The sequence below is a fragment of the Leucoraja erinacea genome, chromosome 4, assembly GCF_028641065.1.
Source record: "Leucoraja erinacea ecotype New England chromosome 4, Leri_hhj_1, whole genome shotgun sequence".
Taxonomy (NCBI): Eukaryota; Metazoa; Chordata; class Chondrichthyes; order Rajiformes; family Rajidae; genus Leucoraja; species Leucoraja erinaceus.
Window position 1 is genome coordinate 16474455 of NC_073380.1, and position 13702 is coordinate 16488156.

General features: G+C 46.1%; 1 protein-coding gene across 32 annotated transcripts in view; it reads left to right on the forward strand.

Moving 5' to 3' along the window:
* Positions 1–13702, forward strand: part of clasp2 (cytoplasmic linker associated protein 2) — a 322540-nt gene that overhangs the window by 253069 nt on the left and 55769 nt on the right. For 16 of the 32 annotated variants that reach the window (XM_055633767.1, XM_055633768.1, XM_055633769.1 and 13 more), the window contains 3 exons: positions 5467–5610; positions 6343–6393; positions 10858–10964. In XM_055633767.1, the coding sequence (XP_055489742.1) occupies positions 5467–5610; positions 6343–6393; positions 10858–10964 (302 nt within the window). The remainder of the gene's footprint in view (positions 1–5466; positions 5611–6342; positions 6394–10857; positions 10965–13702) is intronic. The other 16 variants (XM_055633772.1, XM_055633774.1, XM_055633776.1 and 13 more) reach the window with 1 other exon arrangement.

A 13702-nucleotide genomic window follows, 5' to 3' on the forward strand; every position in this document is an offset into this window, starting at 1 on the left:
TGTGACAAAATACAACCGCTGAAGAATAAGTTTCAGACCTACTGTGAACCAAAAAAGAACTTAACTGTCTCAAGATACATCTTTAATACATGTAATAAGCGGCGAGGGGAGACCTTCTCCAGCTACCTGACTGCAGTGCAGGCTTTAGCTAATGATTGCGAGTTTGGCATTATCCATGCGAGAGAGAATCATCTGCGGCATCACCAGCCAGCCGCTCCGGGAAAAACTACTACACTGCGATGATTTAACACTGGAAGAATACAGTGACATGTGTCTGATAGCTGAAGCATCAGCCGAACACATGAAGCAGATTTCCCCAACCGCCATCGACACCGAAGAGACAGTTGATTACGTGAAACGGGACAGAGCTGGTCGGCCATGGGGCTGAGGCAGGGATTCGCGACCCAGACAACCACAGACAGAATTCTGTGATTCTGGTAAGGATACCGTCTGCCGATCATGCAACCGCGGCAACTACTGCCCCGCTCAGTACGTGAGATGTTATACCTGCGGAGAGATTGGACATCTTTCCAGATCCCCCGACTGCCCGGTAAATAGAGTGCCCAACAGCTGCCCACGTCCCCGACAACATGACCGGCTAATCAGACATGACATCAGATAATGATTGGCCTCATCAGCAACAACGATGAGCTGGCCTACAGGGAGGAGGTCCAGCACTTAGCAGCATGGTGCGCTGACAACAACCTGGCCCTTAACTCCAAGAAGACCAAGGAGCTCATTGTAGACTTCAGGAAGTCCAGAGGCGGCACGCACACCCCCATCCACATTAACGGGACGGAGGTGGAACGTGTTTCTAGCTTCAGGTTCCTGGGAGTCAACATCTCCGATGACCTCTCTTGGACCCACAATACCTCTACTCTGGTCAAGAAGGCTCATCAGCGTCTCTTCTTCCTGAGGAGACTGAAGAAGGTCCATCTGTCTCCTCAGATCCTGGTGAACTTCTACCGCTGCACCATCGAGAGCATCCTTACCAACTGCATCACAGTATGGTATGGCAACTGCTCTGTCTCCGACCGGAAGGCACTGCAGAGGGTGGTGAAAATTGCCCAACGCATCACCGGTTCCACGCTCCCCTCCATTGAGTCTGTCCAAAGCAAGCGCTGTCTGCGGAGGGCGCTCAGCATCGCCAAGGACTGCTCTCACCCCAACCATGGACTGTTTACCCTCCTACCATCCGGGAGGCGCTACATGTCTCTCCGTTGCCGAACCAGCAGGTCGAGGAACAGCTTCTTTCCGGCGGCTGTCACTCTACTAAACAACGTACCTCGGTGACTGCCAATCACCCCCACCCCCCCCCGGACACTTATTATTTATTTTTTATTCAAATCGTTTGCTATGTCGCTCTTCAAGGGAGATGCTAAATGCATTTCGTTGTCTCTGTACTGTACACTGACAATGACAATTAAAATTGAATCTGAATCTGAATCTGAGACAAAAGGCCGGGGACTGGAGCCGTGATGTCCGCGACGTAGTGTTCCAGATGAACACTTCACCGCTGCCTGAGCCAGTGAATGATGATGTTGATGTATTCTACATTGACGCCGTGACTGACAATGTGATTGAGTTGACGTGTGAATGGGGACAGATGTGCAGCATCAACAATGTGAACATTGAGTTCAAACTTGACTCTGGAGCTCAAGTTGACATCCTGCTAGACCACTTGTTCAGAAAGACTGGTCTCGCCTTACTGAACATGAACATGACACTGAGGTCATACTCTGGACATAAATGAAGCCAGTGGGGCAGGCAAAGGGGAATGTCAAAGTAGGTAAGAAAGAACACAGGGTTGTCTTTCAAATAGTGAGGGGGAATGTGAAACCCATATTTGGGAAACTAACGTGTGAACAGTTAGGGCTTCTTGTGCGAAAGGAGGCGGTTGATGGCGTGAGTGCGAGCCCATCATACACTGTGAGGATCATTGAGGAAAACTGCGAGATTTTCCAAGGGCTGGGAAGGCTAAAACGACATGAGTACAACATAGCGCTGCAAGAGAACGTGCAACCTAAGCAAAACCCGCCCCACACTATCCCCTATAAGATCAGGGATACGGTCAAAACCGAATTAGAGCGCGTGGAAGCCTGGGAGTCAAAGCCCATGAGCAAACCGACGGATTGGGTGAATTTAATGACTGATTATCAAGCCTAATGGTGAAGTCCGCATGTGCCTTGACCCACGTGACCTCAATGCGGCAATTCGTAGGGAGCATTTCCCAATGCCGACGTTCGAGAACATTGCAGCCCGCACGCCAAATGCAGAATGGTTCTCAAAATATGACGCTACTAGTGGGTACTGGTAGTTCCCACTGAGCGATGACAGCTCGCGTCTGACCACATTTAATACTGCCTTTGGGAGATATCGATACCTCGTGCTTCCATTTGGAATCTCATCCGCAAGTGAGATTTGGCAGCGAGCGATGCAGGAAGAGTTTGGCGATTTAGAAAGGATGGAGATAGTTGTTGACGACATTCTCGTTTGGGGTGTGAATGCAGCACAACGTGACGCAAGGGTGAAAGCCCTACTCAAACGGGTGAAAGAATCCGGCCTAAAGCTCAATCCCCGAAAGTCGGTAATGTGCTCAAACGAGATTGAATATGTGGGACACGTCATCTCGCAAGCAGGCGTGTCACCAAGCCCATCTCGTGTCAGCAGCATGCTACAAATGCCATAACCGACAAACAAGGCTGAAGTGCAAACGTTCTTGGGGATGGTGAGATCACTGCCCCACTTAGCTAACAGAAAAGGGGGTAATGTGGCATTTTGAGCAGAAGCACAGACATGCAGTAGACAAGCTGAAGTGTCGTCTCACATCGCCATCCGTACTCAAACTGTACGATGTGAACGCGCCACTTTCATACACGCAAATGTGAATGTATGGAACGAGCTGTCAGAGGAGGTAGGTGAGGCAGAGACTATCCCAATGTTTAAGAAATAGTACGACAGGTAAATGGATAGGACAGGTTTGGAGGGATACGGGTCAAATACAGGCAGGTGGGACTGGTGTAGATAGGACAAGTTGGTCAGTGGGGGCAAGTTGGGCCAAAGGGCCCGTTTCCACGCTGTATGACTTAATGATTCTATGATTTAATCTTGTTCCATTTGTCTATTTTCCAAATGGAAAGATATTTAGTTACAGTACCCACCATAATGTTTGGGACAAAGACCCATTATTTATATATTTGCCTCTGTACTCCACAATTTGAGATTTGTAATAGAAGAAAATCACATGTGGTTCACATTTCACCACGTTGAAATTACAGCTGTGTTTATACATAGTCTCCCCATCTCAGGGCACCATAATGTTTGGGACACATGGCTTCACAGGTGTTTGTAATTGCTCAGGTGTGTTTAATTGCCTCCCAAATGCAGGTATAAGTGAGCTCTCAGCACCTAGTCTTTCCTCCAGTCTTTCTATCACCTTTGGAAACTTTTATTGCCGTTTATCAACACGAGGATCAACGTTGTGCCAATGAAAGTCAAAGAAGCCATTATGAGTGAGAAACAAGAATAAAACTGTTAGAGACACCAGCCAATCCTTAGGCTTACCAAAATCAACTGTTTGGAACATCATTAAGAAGAAATCCTGGGAACTATACACAGTGGGCCTCACGTCTGTGGTAGTCAAGTTTGTGGAGTATTTTGAGAAGATATATATGCATCTGGATAAACAGGGGCTGATTAGGAATAGTGTACATGATGTTGTACATGGGAGATTGTGTCTTACGAATTTGATTAAGTTTTTGAAGAGGTAACCAAAAAGGTTATTGAGGGTAAAGCTGTTGATGCTGTCTCTATGGACAATCAGAGATGAAGTTGCATGCATCAAAATATGGATCTCAATAGACGAGACAACCAATGCTGTGGGGAGACATGTTGCCAATGTAGTCATCGGTAAACTGGAGACAGGTCAACCATCAAAGGAGTATTTCTTGACATTGGAAGTATTGGAGAAGTGAAAAAGCACAACTATTGCTCAGTTGTTTACATCTTCACTTGCTTTATTTTGTACTTAAAGTTCCTGGCGATGTAGGTAAAGACATACAAGGAAAATGTGAGAGGGGGATTTTAGCTAACAAAAATCTTGAAGAAGTACAAAACATAGCTAAATTTCTCAAAGGTAGTTGTATTGCACAAGATATCAACATGAATGTAGAGTTTGTAGCTTGTTTCAGGAATGCACCAGTGACCTCACCTGGGGTAGAAAGAAGTTTTTCACAACTGAAGCATATTCTGTCTGACAGACGGCATAGTTTAACACCAGATAATTTGAAAAAAATGCTGATAGTTATGTGCAACCAGGCAGTAATGTAGTATACCTTTATAATTATCATTTTTAACCATATCTTGGTGATGGAAATACATGCCTTGTTATGCCTTTTTTGTCAATAAATGCCTTTTTTGTCATTGTTGCCTTTTTCCCTGCCTATTTCAGAGATTTTTAGTGCCTAAACATCCTGGCTCTTGTTATTAATAATTACAGCAGGATCTTGATCAGCTGGGCAAGCGGGCTGAAGAATGGTTGATGAAGTTTAATACAGAGAAGTGCGAGGTGTTACATTTTGGGAAGTCAAACCAGGGCAAGACCTCAACGGTGAATGTCAAGACTCTGTTGAATGTTGTAGAGCAGTGGGATCTAGAAGTGCAGGGATGTAGTTTCTTTATATTAGCGTCACAGGGTCAAAAGGGCTTTTGATACATTGGCTTTCATCAGTTGCATAAGACGTTGATGAGGCTGCATTTGGAGTATTGTGTCCAGTTATGGTCACCCTGCTATAGGAAGGATGTTGTTAAGCTGGAGAAGATTTACAAGGATGGTGCCAGGAATTAGGGAGAGAGTGGGGAGGCTAGGGCGATATTCCTTGGAGCACAGGAGGATGAGGGGGTGATCTCATAGAGGTGTACAAGTTCATGAGGGGAAGAGATAGGGTGCATGAACAATGTATTTTACCCACAGTGGACATAGGTTTAAGGTGATAGGGGCAAATATTAATAGGAATCTGATGCATAACTATTTCACACAGATATATGAAGCGAGATTCCAGAGGAGGTAGTTGAGGCAGGTATTATAACAAATTTTGAAAGACATTTTGGACAGAGTGATATGGGCCAAATGCAGGCCGATGGGACCAGTGTAGGTGGGCATCTTTGTCGGCACGGGCAAGTTGGATTGATGAAAATGGAATGATTCTAAGTTGGAAGTGATCACAATCGAAAAATTAATGAATTTAAAATGATAATCGTCGATGGCCTTGGTACCAGAATTCAAGTTTCCAGCATCAGTTCTTGATTATTTCTTTTTGAAGCGAAAAATTATTTAAATTATTTATCCTGAGCAATATCTGAGAAACTATAGGAACACAGCATATGTTTTTTAATTGAAAATTTAAATGTAATGATGGGTTTGAAAAATTGTGCCTATTGTAATTTCAAGCACTTTTTCTCTTTTAGGCAGCTCAGGCAGTTTTAATATGCTTGTTTCAACTCAACACTCCAGAGTTCAGCATGTTACTTGGAGCCCTACCCAAAACATTCCAAGATGGAGCTACCAAACTTCTTCAAACACATCTTCGCAGTTTAGGCAGTACCATCCAGGTATCTTTTTTAATGAATAATGTTTTCTCATGTTTAGCTCATTATAGTTATCATACGGTATTTTTAAACAACTTTCATTTGAGTTGGGCCAAAGGGCCTGTTTCTCTGCTTTCTGACTCAGACTTGCTAATGTATAAATGCCATCTCTTATTAAGAGCTCAACGACACCTCCTTTTCCTTAGCCTTATCCTACCTAAATATTGAATAGCATTTGGTCACCCTTTAGCCCACCGAGTCCACACCGACCAGCGATCCCTGCACACTAACATTATCCTACACACACGAGGGACAATTTACATTTATACCAAGCCAATTAACCGACAAACTTGTAGGTCTTTAGAGTGTGGGAGGAAACTGTAAAGAGTTGTTATCGACACACTGTAACTTTACTTCTTTATTACATTCATACTGTGGCATTACAGAGAGCACTGGCTGTACGTGGTCTGTCGTGGAAACTAGAGAGCGATATGTGGGTGGGGAGGTTGTAATTATACTTGTGATATGGGGAGTGGTTAGTAGTGATGAGGTAACTATAATAAGGGTCACATGCATATGTCATCTACATCCTTCCCCTTGGAAACGAAAGACAAACAAAGTAGTGACAGGGCGACCACGTCTCATGCGCTGACAATCAAACGAGTAGAAATGGTTAAGCAAAGTCACCATAGCGGACAGGCGGCTTGACAACACGTCCCGACCGGGTTCGCATCTCGCCATCTCCCCTCCCTGCAGGAACAAGTGGAGGCAGTACGTCGGCAGGTGAAGACGGCTGCACTGGAACAGGTGAGCCGGGCGGGGACGGAGAAGACAAGGGCAGAAGGGCATGAGGGGATGCGGGACTCGCAGAGGACTGCGCGCGGGCAGGTGAGGGAGGGTGAACCGGAGGAGGAGCGGACGGATAGAGCTGTGAGGGTAGAGACCGTGGCATGCGAGGAGCGATGGGCCGGGCAGCGCCTGGAGGCTGAAATTTCAGCGGGGGAGCAAAAGGATCTGCTGGTGGTGGTCGCGGCTCGTTGACAAGCCGCAGATGTTGACGGGACTGGCGGTAGATGGTTCCTGCATGGTCGACGAGATAGGACCGAGGCGACCCAGCAGTGGCGACTACGGTAGCGAGCCGGGAGTGACCGGTGGGGGTCTGCATGCGGACAACTTGGCCGGGGAAAAGGCGCGGCAGGAGGCGGCAGGACTTGTCATGGGAGCGTTTCTGAACATCGCGCTTAAAGGCGATGCGCTCCTGAACAGCAGCGGGCTTGAGGACAGAGGGGACAAGTGAGCGCTGGGCCACCGGGATCGGATGTCTGGTAGTGCGAGACATGGGCCGCTGAGCAGGGGAGCCCATGGCAGGGTCACGGGATATGTTGCGAAGGTTGAGGAGTGCTCATCAAGCGGTATCTGCCAGAAGGAGCTCTTGGCATCGAGGACAGAAAAGATTGTGGCCGGACCAACCTGTGCAGCGTCGTCCTCTACTGTTCTCCTGGGGTAGTGCGGGCGTTTGATGGCAAGGTTTAGGTCTTTGGGGTTAATGCAAACGCGTGCAATGTCTGACACCACGTAAAGAGTTATCGACACACTGTGACTTTACTTCTTTATTCCATTCATACTGTGGCATTACAGAGAGCACTGGCTGTACGTGGTCTGTCACAGAAACTAGAGAGCGATATGTGGGTGGGGAGGTTGTAATTATACTTGTGATATGGGGAGTGGTTAGTAGTGATGAGGTAACTATATTAAGGGTCACATGCATATGTCATCTACAGAAACTAAAGATCTCATAGTGAACCCACGTAGGTCACGCGGTGAACGTACAAACTCCATACAAGCAGCACCCATAGTCAGGCTCGAACCCTGGTCTCTGGCGCTATAAGGCAGCAATTACCGCTATGCACTGTGCCACCCTAAATAGCTATTAGAATGTGTCCCTTTACTCCTTGTTGTGCTGTATTTCATCCTCCTTGTTAAATGCAGCATGCATCTAGTTGGAGTGCATTCAGATTTTGTTTTTAATATTTAATAGACTAAGTGGGACCCGTTGGGTCCCAGTCACACAGGTCCCCCCCAACGCAACCCATTCCCCAACGCAATATTCCACCACTTACCTGTTCTCCCAATGCAACCCGTTCCCCTAAAGCAATATTCTACCACTTTGGGGAGGAGGTGTGGGGAAGGGGGGGTTGTGGGGAAGGGGGGGTGTGTGAGGAAGGGGGGGGTGTGTGGGGAAGGGGGGGGGAGTCATGTTGATCGCTGCCGCCACCGCGAACACAGCAGCCCCCGCCTGCGAACACAGCAGCCCTCACCAGCAGCTCACAGACTCAGCCCCATCTCCGAGACTTTATTCTCCGCGGGTGCCGGAAGAGGTGTTACCTTAATGGTGACTAACAGGCGATAAGACCAATCAGCTGATCTCATGATTTTTCAAACATTCATAACTTTTTTATTATTTCACTGATCGGAAAAATCTTGGGGCGGCTGGAGGAGTGTAGGACGGTGAGTAAGATGGTGAAATAAATCATAGCGATATAGGGTAGCGTTTTTACTAAAATTTATTTACAATGTAGACAGGAAGTGGTCAAGATGAGACTTTTAGTAATAGTATAGAAGATAGTACTCTGGCCCTACTTTATGCTTGCTTTGCCTTAGTTTACTACATTTCTAGCTTGCACTTTTAGTTTTATTTAAAAACCTCTTTCCTCAATTCTCCAACCATTTGGCAAAAGCTTAATTGCTCCCTAAAAATGGAAGAAAATTCACCTGCGAGGTCTTGGTCCTGTTGCACTGTAATCTTTCCAACTTGTTCCAAATGCACCAAAACAGTCCCAATCTTTCAGAATATAAAGCCGACTTGCTGCTCCATCTCTGCAGCTATGCATTAACTTTCCCTATCCTCTTGTTTCTTAGCACATCTGAAGATTACTGCCCTTGGGATCCTGCCTTATAATTATCTTACTCCTTATATTCGCTTTGCAGGACCTCTTCCCTTTTCCTTCCTGTGTCATTTCTGCCCATGTGCAAAAAGACTTCTGGCTGCTCGCCCTCCCTCTTGACATTGTTCTGTGACAGTGCAAAGACATCCAGGACCCTGGCACCAGGAGACAACGCACCATCCTTGAGTCCTGTTTGCTGCCGCAGAATCTTCTGTCTGTCCCCCAACACTGCAGACCGGATCATGTCATAAGTGATAGGAGCAGAATTAGGCCATTCGGCCCATCAGGTCTACTCCACCATTCAATTATGGCTGATCTATCTCTCCCTCCTAACCCCATTCTCCTGCTTTCTCTCCATAACCCCTGGCACCCGCACTAATCACTGCTACTGCTGCTGCTGTTGCTGCTCTCCCCCGACCAGCCCTTGCCCACAACACCATTCAAAGGAGCATACCTGTTGTGGACGGGAAGGACCCCTGGGGATTCCTTCACTCTCAGCCTACTCCCTTTCCTGGTGGTCACCCGTCCTGTACCTTACCTGTACCGTAGGCATTACCATCTCACGGTAACTCCTTTCTGCGACACTCTCATACCCACGGATAATCCCGAGGTCATCCAGCTGCAGCTCCGATTCCTTAATGCAGTCTTTAAGGAGCTGCAGCTGAATGCATGCAGGAAGCCATGCAGGAGAACAAATCTAAACATGTTCTTGCTACTCATACAATATATGAATGACTTTCCAATAAATTCCAAAAAGCAAGAATCATGTAAGTTCACACATATGTAGCTCAGTACTTTTATGATGCAGATTCTTCTTACATTTCTTCCATGGAGGTATCTGGTTCAAGGACATAATAAGATCATATAATACAATGAATGAATGAATTGCCTTTATTGTCATTCAGACCTGAACGAAATTTCGTGCCTGCAGTCATACATACAATACATACAATAATAGACAACAGAACAGACAATAAACACAAATTAACATCCACCACAGTGAGTACACCAAGCACCTCCTCACTGTGATGGAGGCAAAAATCTTAGGGCTGCAGTCTCTTCCCTCCTCTTCTCCCTCTGCGCTGAGGCGATACCCCACCGGGCGATGGTAAATCAGTCCCGCGGCTCACCGAGCTCCGCGAACGGGCCGGTTCAAACACCGGGGTGGTCGAAGCTGCCGCCCTCCAGTCCAGCGGACGCAGCTGTTGACTACGTCGTCCACTGGCCCGCGGCCGAACCCCGGACTCAGGCCGCCGCCACTAGAACGCCGCCTCAGCCACCGTTCCAGCCCCGAGCCGGGTCGCCCTCACGTGAGCGTCTCAGCCCCGTGCCAGGCCGCCCTCACGGGAGCGCCGTTACCCTCGAGCTGGGCTAACTATTTGCACTTCATCATGAATAATTTCATTGAAAGTTCTAAAATTTTCTTCTCACAAGAAAAACCCCCCCCTGAAAATTAGTACAGTTCACTGTGTTTGTTGGCTGCTGAAGTCCAGACTTTATGTGATCACATGATTGAAAAGAAGCTTAAATCTGTACACCACATTATCTTGGCCTCCTTTTATCACATGTTTATATGGAGCTCAGTAGTTTACAAGGAGAACTGAAACAATTCAGTAAAGCTGGAAAGGCTACAGAGAAAATTTATGAGGATGTTGCCAGGACTCGAGGATCTGATCTATAGGGAGAGGTTGAGTAGGCTGGAACTATTCCTTGGAGCCCATGATTGGGTGAGGGATGATCTTATAGAGGTGTATAAAATCAGGAGAGGAATAGATTGGGTAGTTGCACAGACTGTCTTGGCCAGCGTAGGGGAATCGAGCACCAGTGGATAGAGGTTTAAGGTGAAGGGGAAAAGATTTAATAGAAATTTATAGGAATAGATTTCAATAGGAAAATAGGGGTAATATTTTCACACGGAGGGTGGTGGGTGTATGGAATGAGCTGCCAGAGGAGGCAGTTGGGGCCGGAACCATTGCAACATTTAAGACACAATTAGACAGGTACATGGATAGGACAGGTTTAATGGGATATGCGCCAAGTGCAGGCAGGTGTACCTGGGACATATTGGCCGTGTGGCAAGTTGGGCCGAAGGGCCTCTTTCCACGCTGTAAGCAAGAAAGCTGATGAATCCGACTGATGGAATATCATCTTGGCATCCATAACGATCTTTGTTGAACATTCAATTGCCATCATCAATGACATGCAAAACAGGCCAAATGGCCACTACATTATCTATTGTCTATTGAGTTTATAGATATTTTTTGTTAAAGATAATTGGGAAATTGCACAACAAAATATTAATTTCACTTTTTTTATTTATGAACAGGGATCTGGAAATAGTTCCTTAGCCCGAAACGCACCACGTTCACCTGCAGGTTGGACCAGTCCCCTAACGTCACCAACCAACACAACTCAGAACGCTCTACCACCAAGGTAATGTGAACTTAGAGGTGAGGCCCCATTAGTTATTGATAAATGTATGCTTACTTGCTCAATATTTCTAATTTTGAAGGTTCAGAAGTAAGTTCTCAAAGATTGTGTGCATATTCAGGTGGGTGGATCTATGTAAGAATATGAATTGAATAAATTAACATCACAATGCATTGAAAACCACAGTTCTCCTAAATTTGATGTACAAGGGTCCGTAGCACTGAAAGTGGCAAAACAGGTGGGTAGAATGGTAAATAAGGTATGTGGTATGCTTGCCTTCGTTGGTCAGGGCATTGAGAATAAGAGTCAAGGCGAGAATGAGGTGACTGTGGCTGATAAGGGAAGTCAAGGACAGTATAAAGCCAAACGCGAAGGCATATAACATTGCAAAGATTAGTGGGAAGCCAGAGGATTGGGAAGCTTTTAAAGAACAACAGAAGGTAACTAAAAAAGCAATATGGGGAGAAAAGATGAAATACGAAGATAAGCTAGCCAATAATATAAAGAGGATACCAAGAGTTTCTTCAGTTTTTTCATTTATACAAAAAGAGACGAGTGGACGTTGGACCGCTGTAAAATGATGCAGGCAAAGTGATAATGGGGAATTAAGAAATGGCAGAGGAATTTAATAACTTTTTTTGCATCAGTATTCACAGTGAAAGACACCAGCAATGTGCAAAAAATTCAAGAGAATCGGAGGGTGGAAAGTAGTGGAGTGGCTATTATTAAGGAGAAGGTGCTTGGGAAGCTGAAAGGGCTGAAGGTGGACAAGTCACCTGGACCAGATGGACTGCACCCTATGGTTCTTAAAGAGGTGGCTTTAGAGATTGTGGAGGAATTAATAATATTTCAAAAATCACTGGAGTCAGGAGTGGTTTCAGACGATCGGAAAATTGCCAATATTACCCCGCTGTACAAGAAGGGAGCAAAGCAGAAGAGTGGAAACTATAGGCCAGTTAGGATGACTTCAGTGGTTGGTAAGATTTTAGAGGCCTTTATAAAGGATGAGGTTACGGAGTATGTACACGTTCATGATAAAATAGTGTATCATGAAGTCAGCATGGTTTTGTGAAGGGGAGATCTTGCCTGACCAATCTGCTGGGATGCTTTGAAGAAGCAAATAGCAGGACAGACAAAGGAGAGCCAGTAGATCTTGTTTATCTAGATTTTCAGAAAGCCTTTGATAAAGTGTCACATGTGAGGCTGCTAAGGAATATGGTATCAAAGGCCAGATAAAAGCATGGATAGCAGGTTGGCAGAAGGCAAAATGGCAATAAAGGGGGCTTTTTCTGGTTGGCTGCCAGTAACTTGCGAAGTTCCGCAGGGGTTGCTGTTGTGGCCGGTACTCTTTACGTTGTAGATAAATGATTTGGATGAGGTGATTGAAGGCTTTGTGGCCAGGTTTGCAGATGTTACGAAAATAGGTGGAGGGGCAGGTAGTGTAGAGAAAGCAGGGATTCTGCAGAAGGACTTGGACAGGTTGGGAGTGTGGGGAGAGAAGTGGCAGATGGAATATAATGTAGCAAAGTGTGGGGTCATACATTTTGGTGGTAGGAATGAAGGCGTAGACTATTTTCTAAATGGGGAGAGATTCCAGAAATCGAATGTGCAAAGGGACTTGGGAGTGCTGGTGTAAGATGCTCAAAAAGTTAATCTGCAAGTCGAATCGGTAGTAAGGAAAGCAAACGTAATGCTCACATTTATTTCAAGAGGGCTAGAATACAAAAACAGGGTTGTTATGCTGTGGCTCTATAAAACACGGGTCAGGCTGCATTTGAAGCATTGTGAGCAACTTTGGGCACCATATCTGAGGAAGGATGTGCTGGCTCTGGAGAGGGTCCAGAGGAGATTTACAAGAATGATCCAAGGAATGAGAGGGTTGACACATTATGAGCATTTGACAGCACTGGGCCTGTACTCGCTGGAGTTTAGAAGATGGGGGGGGGGGGGGGGGGGGGGGGGGGGGGGGGGGGGGGGGGGGGGGGGGGGGGGGGGGGACCTCATTGAAACGTACAAACTAGTGAAAGGCTTGGATACAGTGGATGTGGAGAGCATGTTTTCACAAGTGGGAGAGTCTGCGACTAGAGGTCATAGCGTCAGAATTAAAGGAGGTGCCTTTGGTAAGGAGATGAGGAGGATTTTTTTTAGTCAGAGGGTGGTGAATCTGTGGAATTCTTTGCCACACAGGTTGTGGAGGCCAAGTCAATTATATTTTTTCCGCATAGATAGATAGTTTCTTGATTAGTACGGGTGTCAGGGGTTATGGGGAGAAGACAGGAGAATGGAGTTATGAGGGAGAGATAGACCAGCCATGATTGAATGGCAGAGTAGACTTGATGGGCCAAATGGCTTAATTCTGCTCCTATCACTTATGATCGTATGTTGGTTGGTGTGGGCAAGTTGGGCAGAAGAGCTTGGTTCCATGCTGTATGACTCTATGACTCTAAATCTATCCCAGGTTGCTATGGGAAACAAGGGAGAAGATAACAGGGGCGCTGATGAAGATTTTTGCATCTTTGTTAGCCATTGATGAGGTGCCAGAAGACTGGAGGATAGCAAATGTTGTTTCTTTACTTAAGAATTTACCTTTAAAAGATTACCTATCTAATATGAAAGCAAGACCTGTGCGCATACTCCAAATACAGCCTACCTAAAGTCCTATAATCATTACTTCCTGACATTAACTCAATGCCCTGACCAATGAAGGCAAGCAGACTATATACTTTCTTCATTGTGCTATC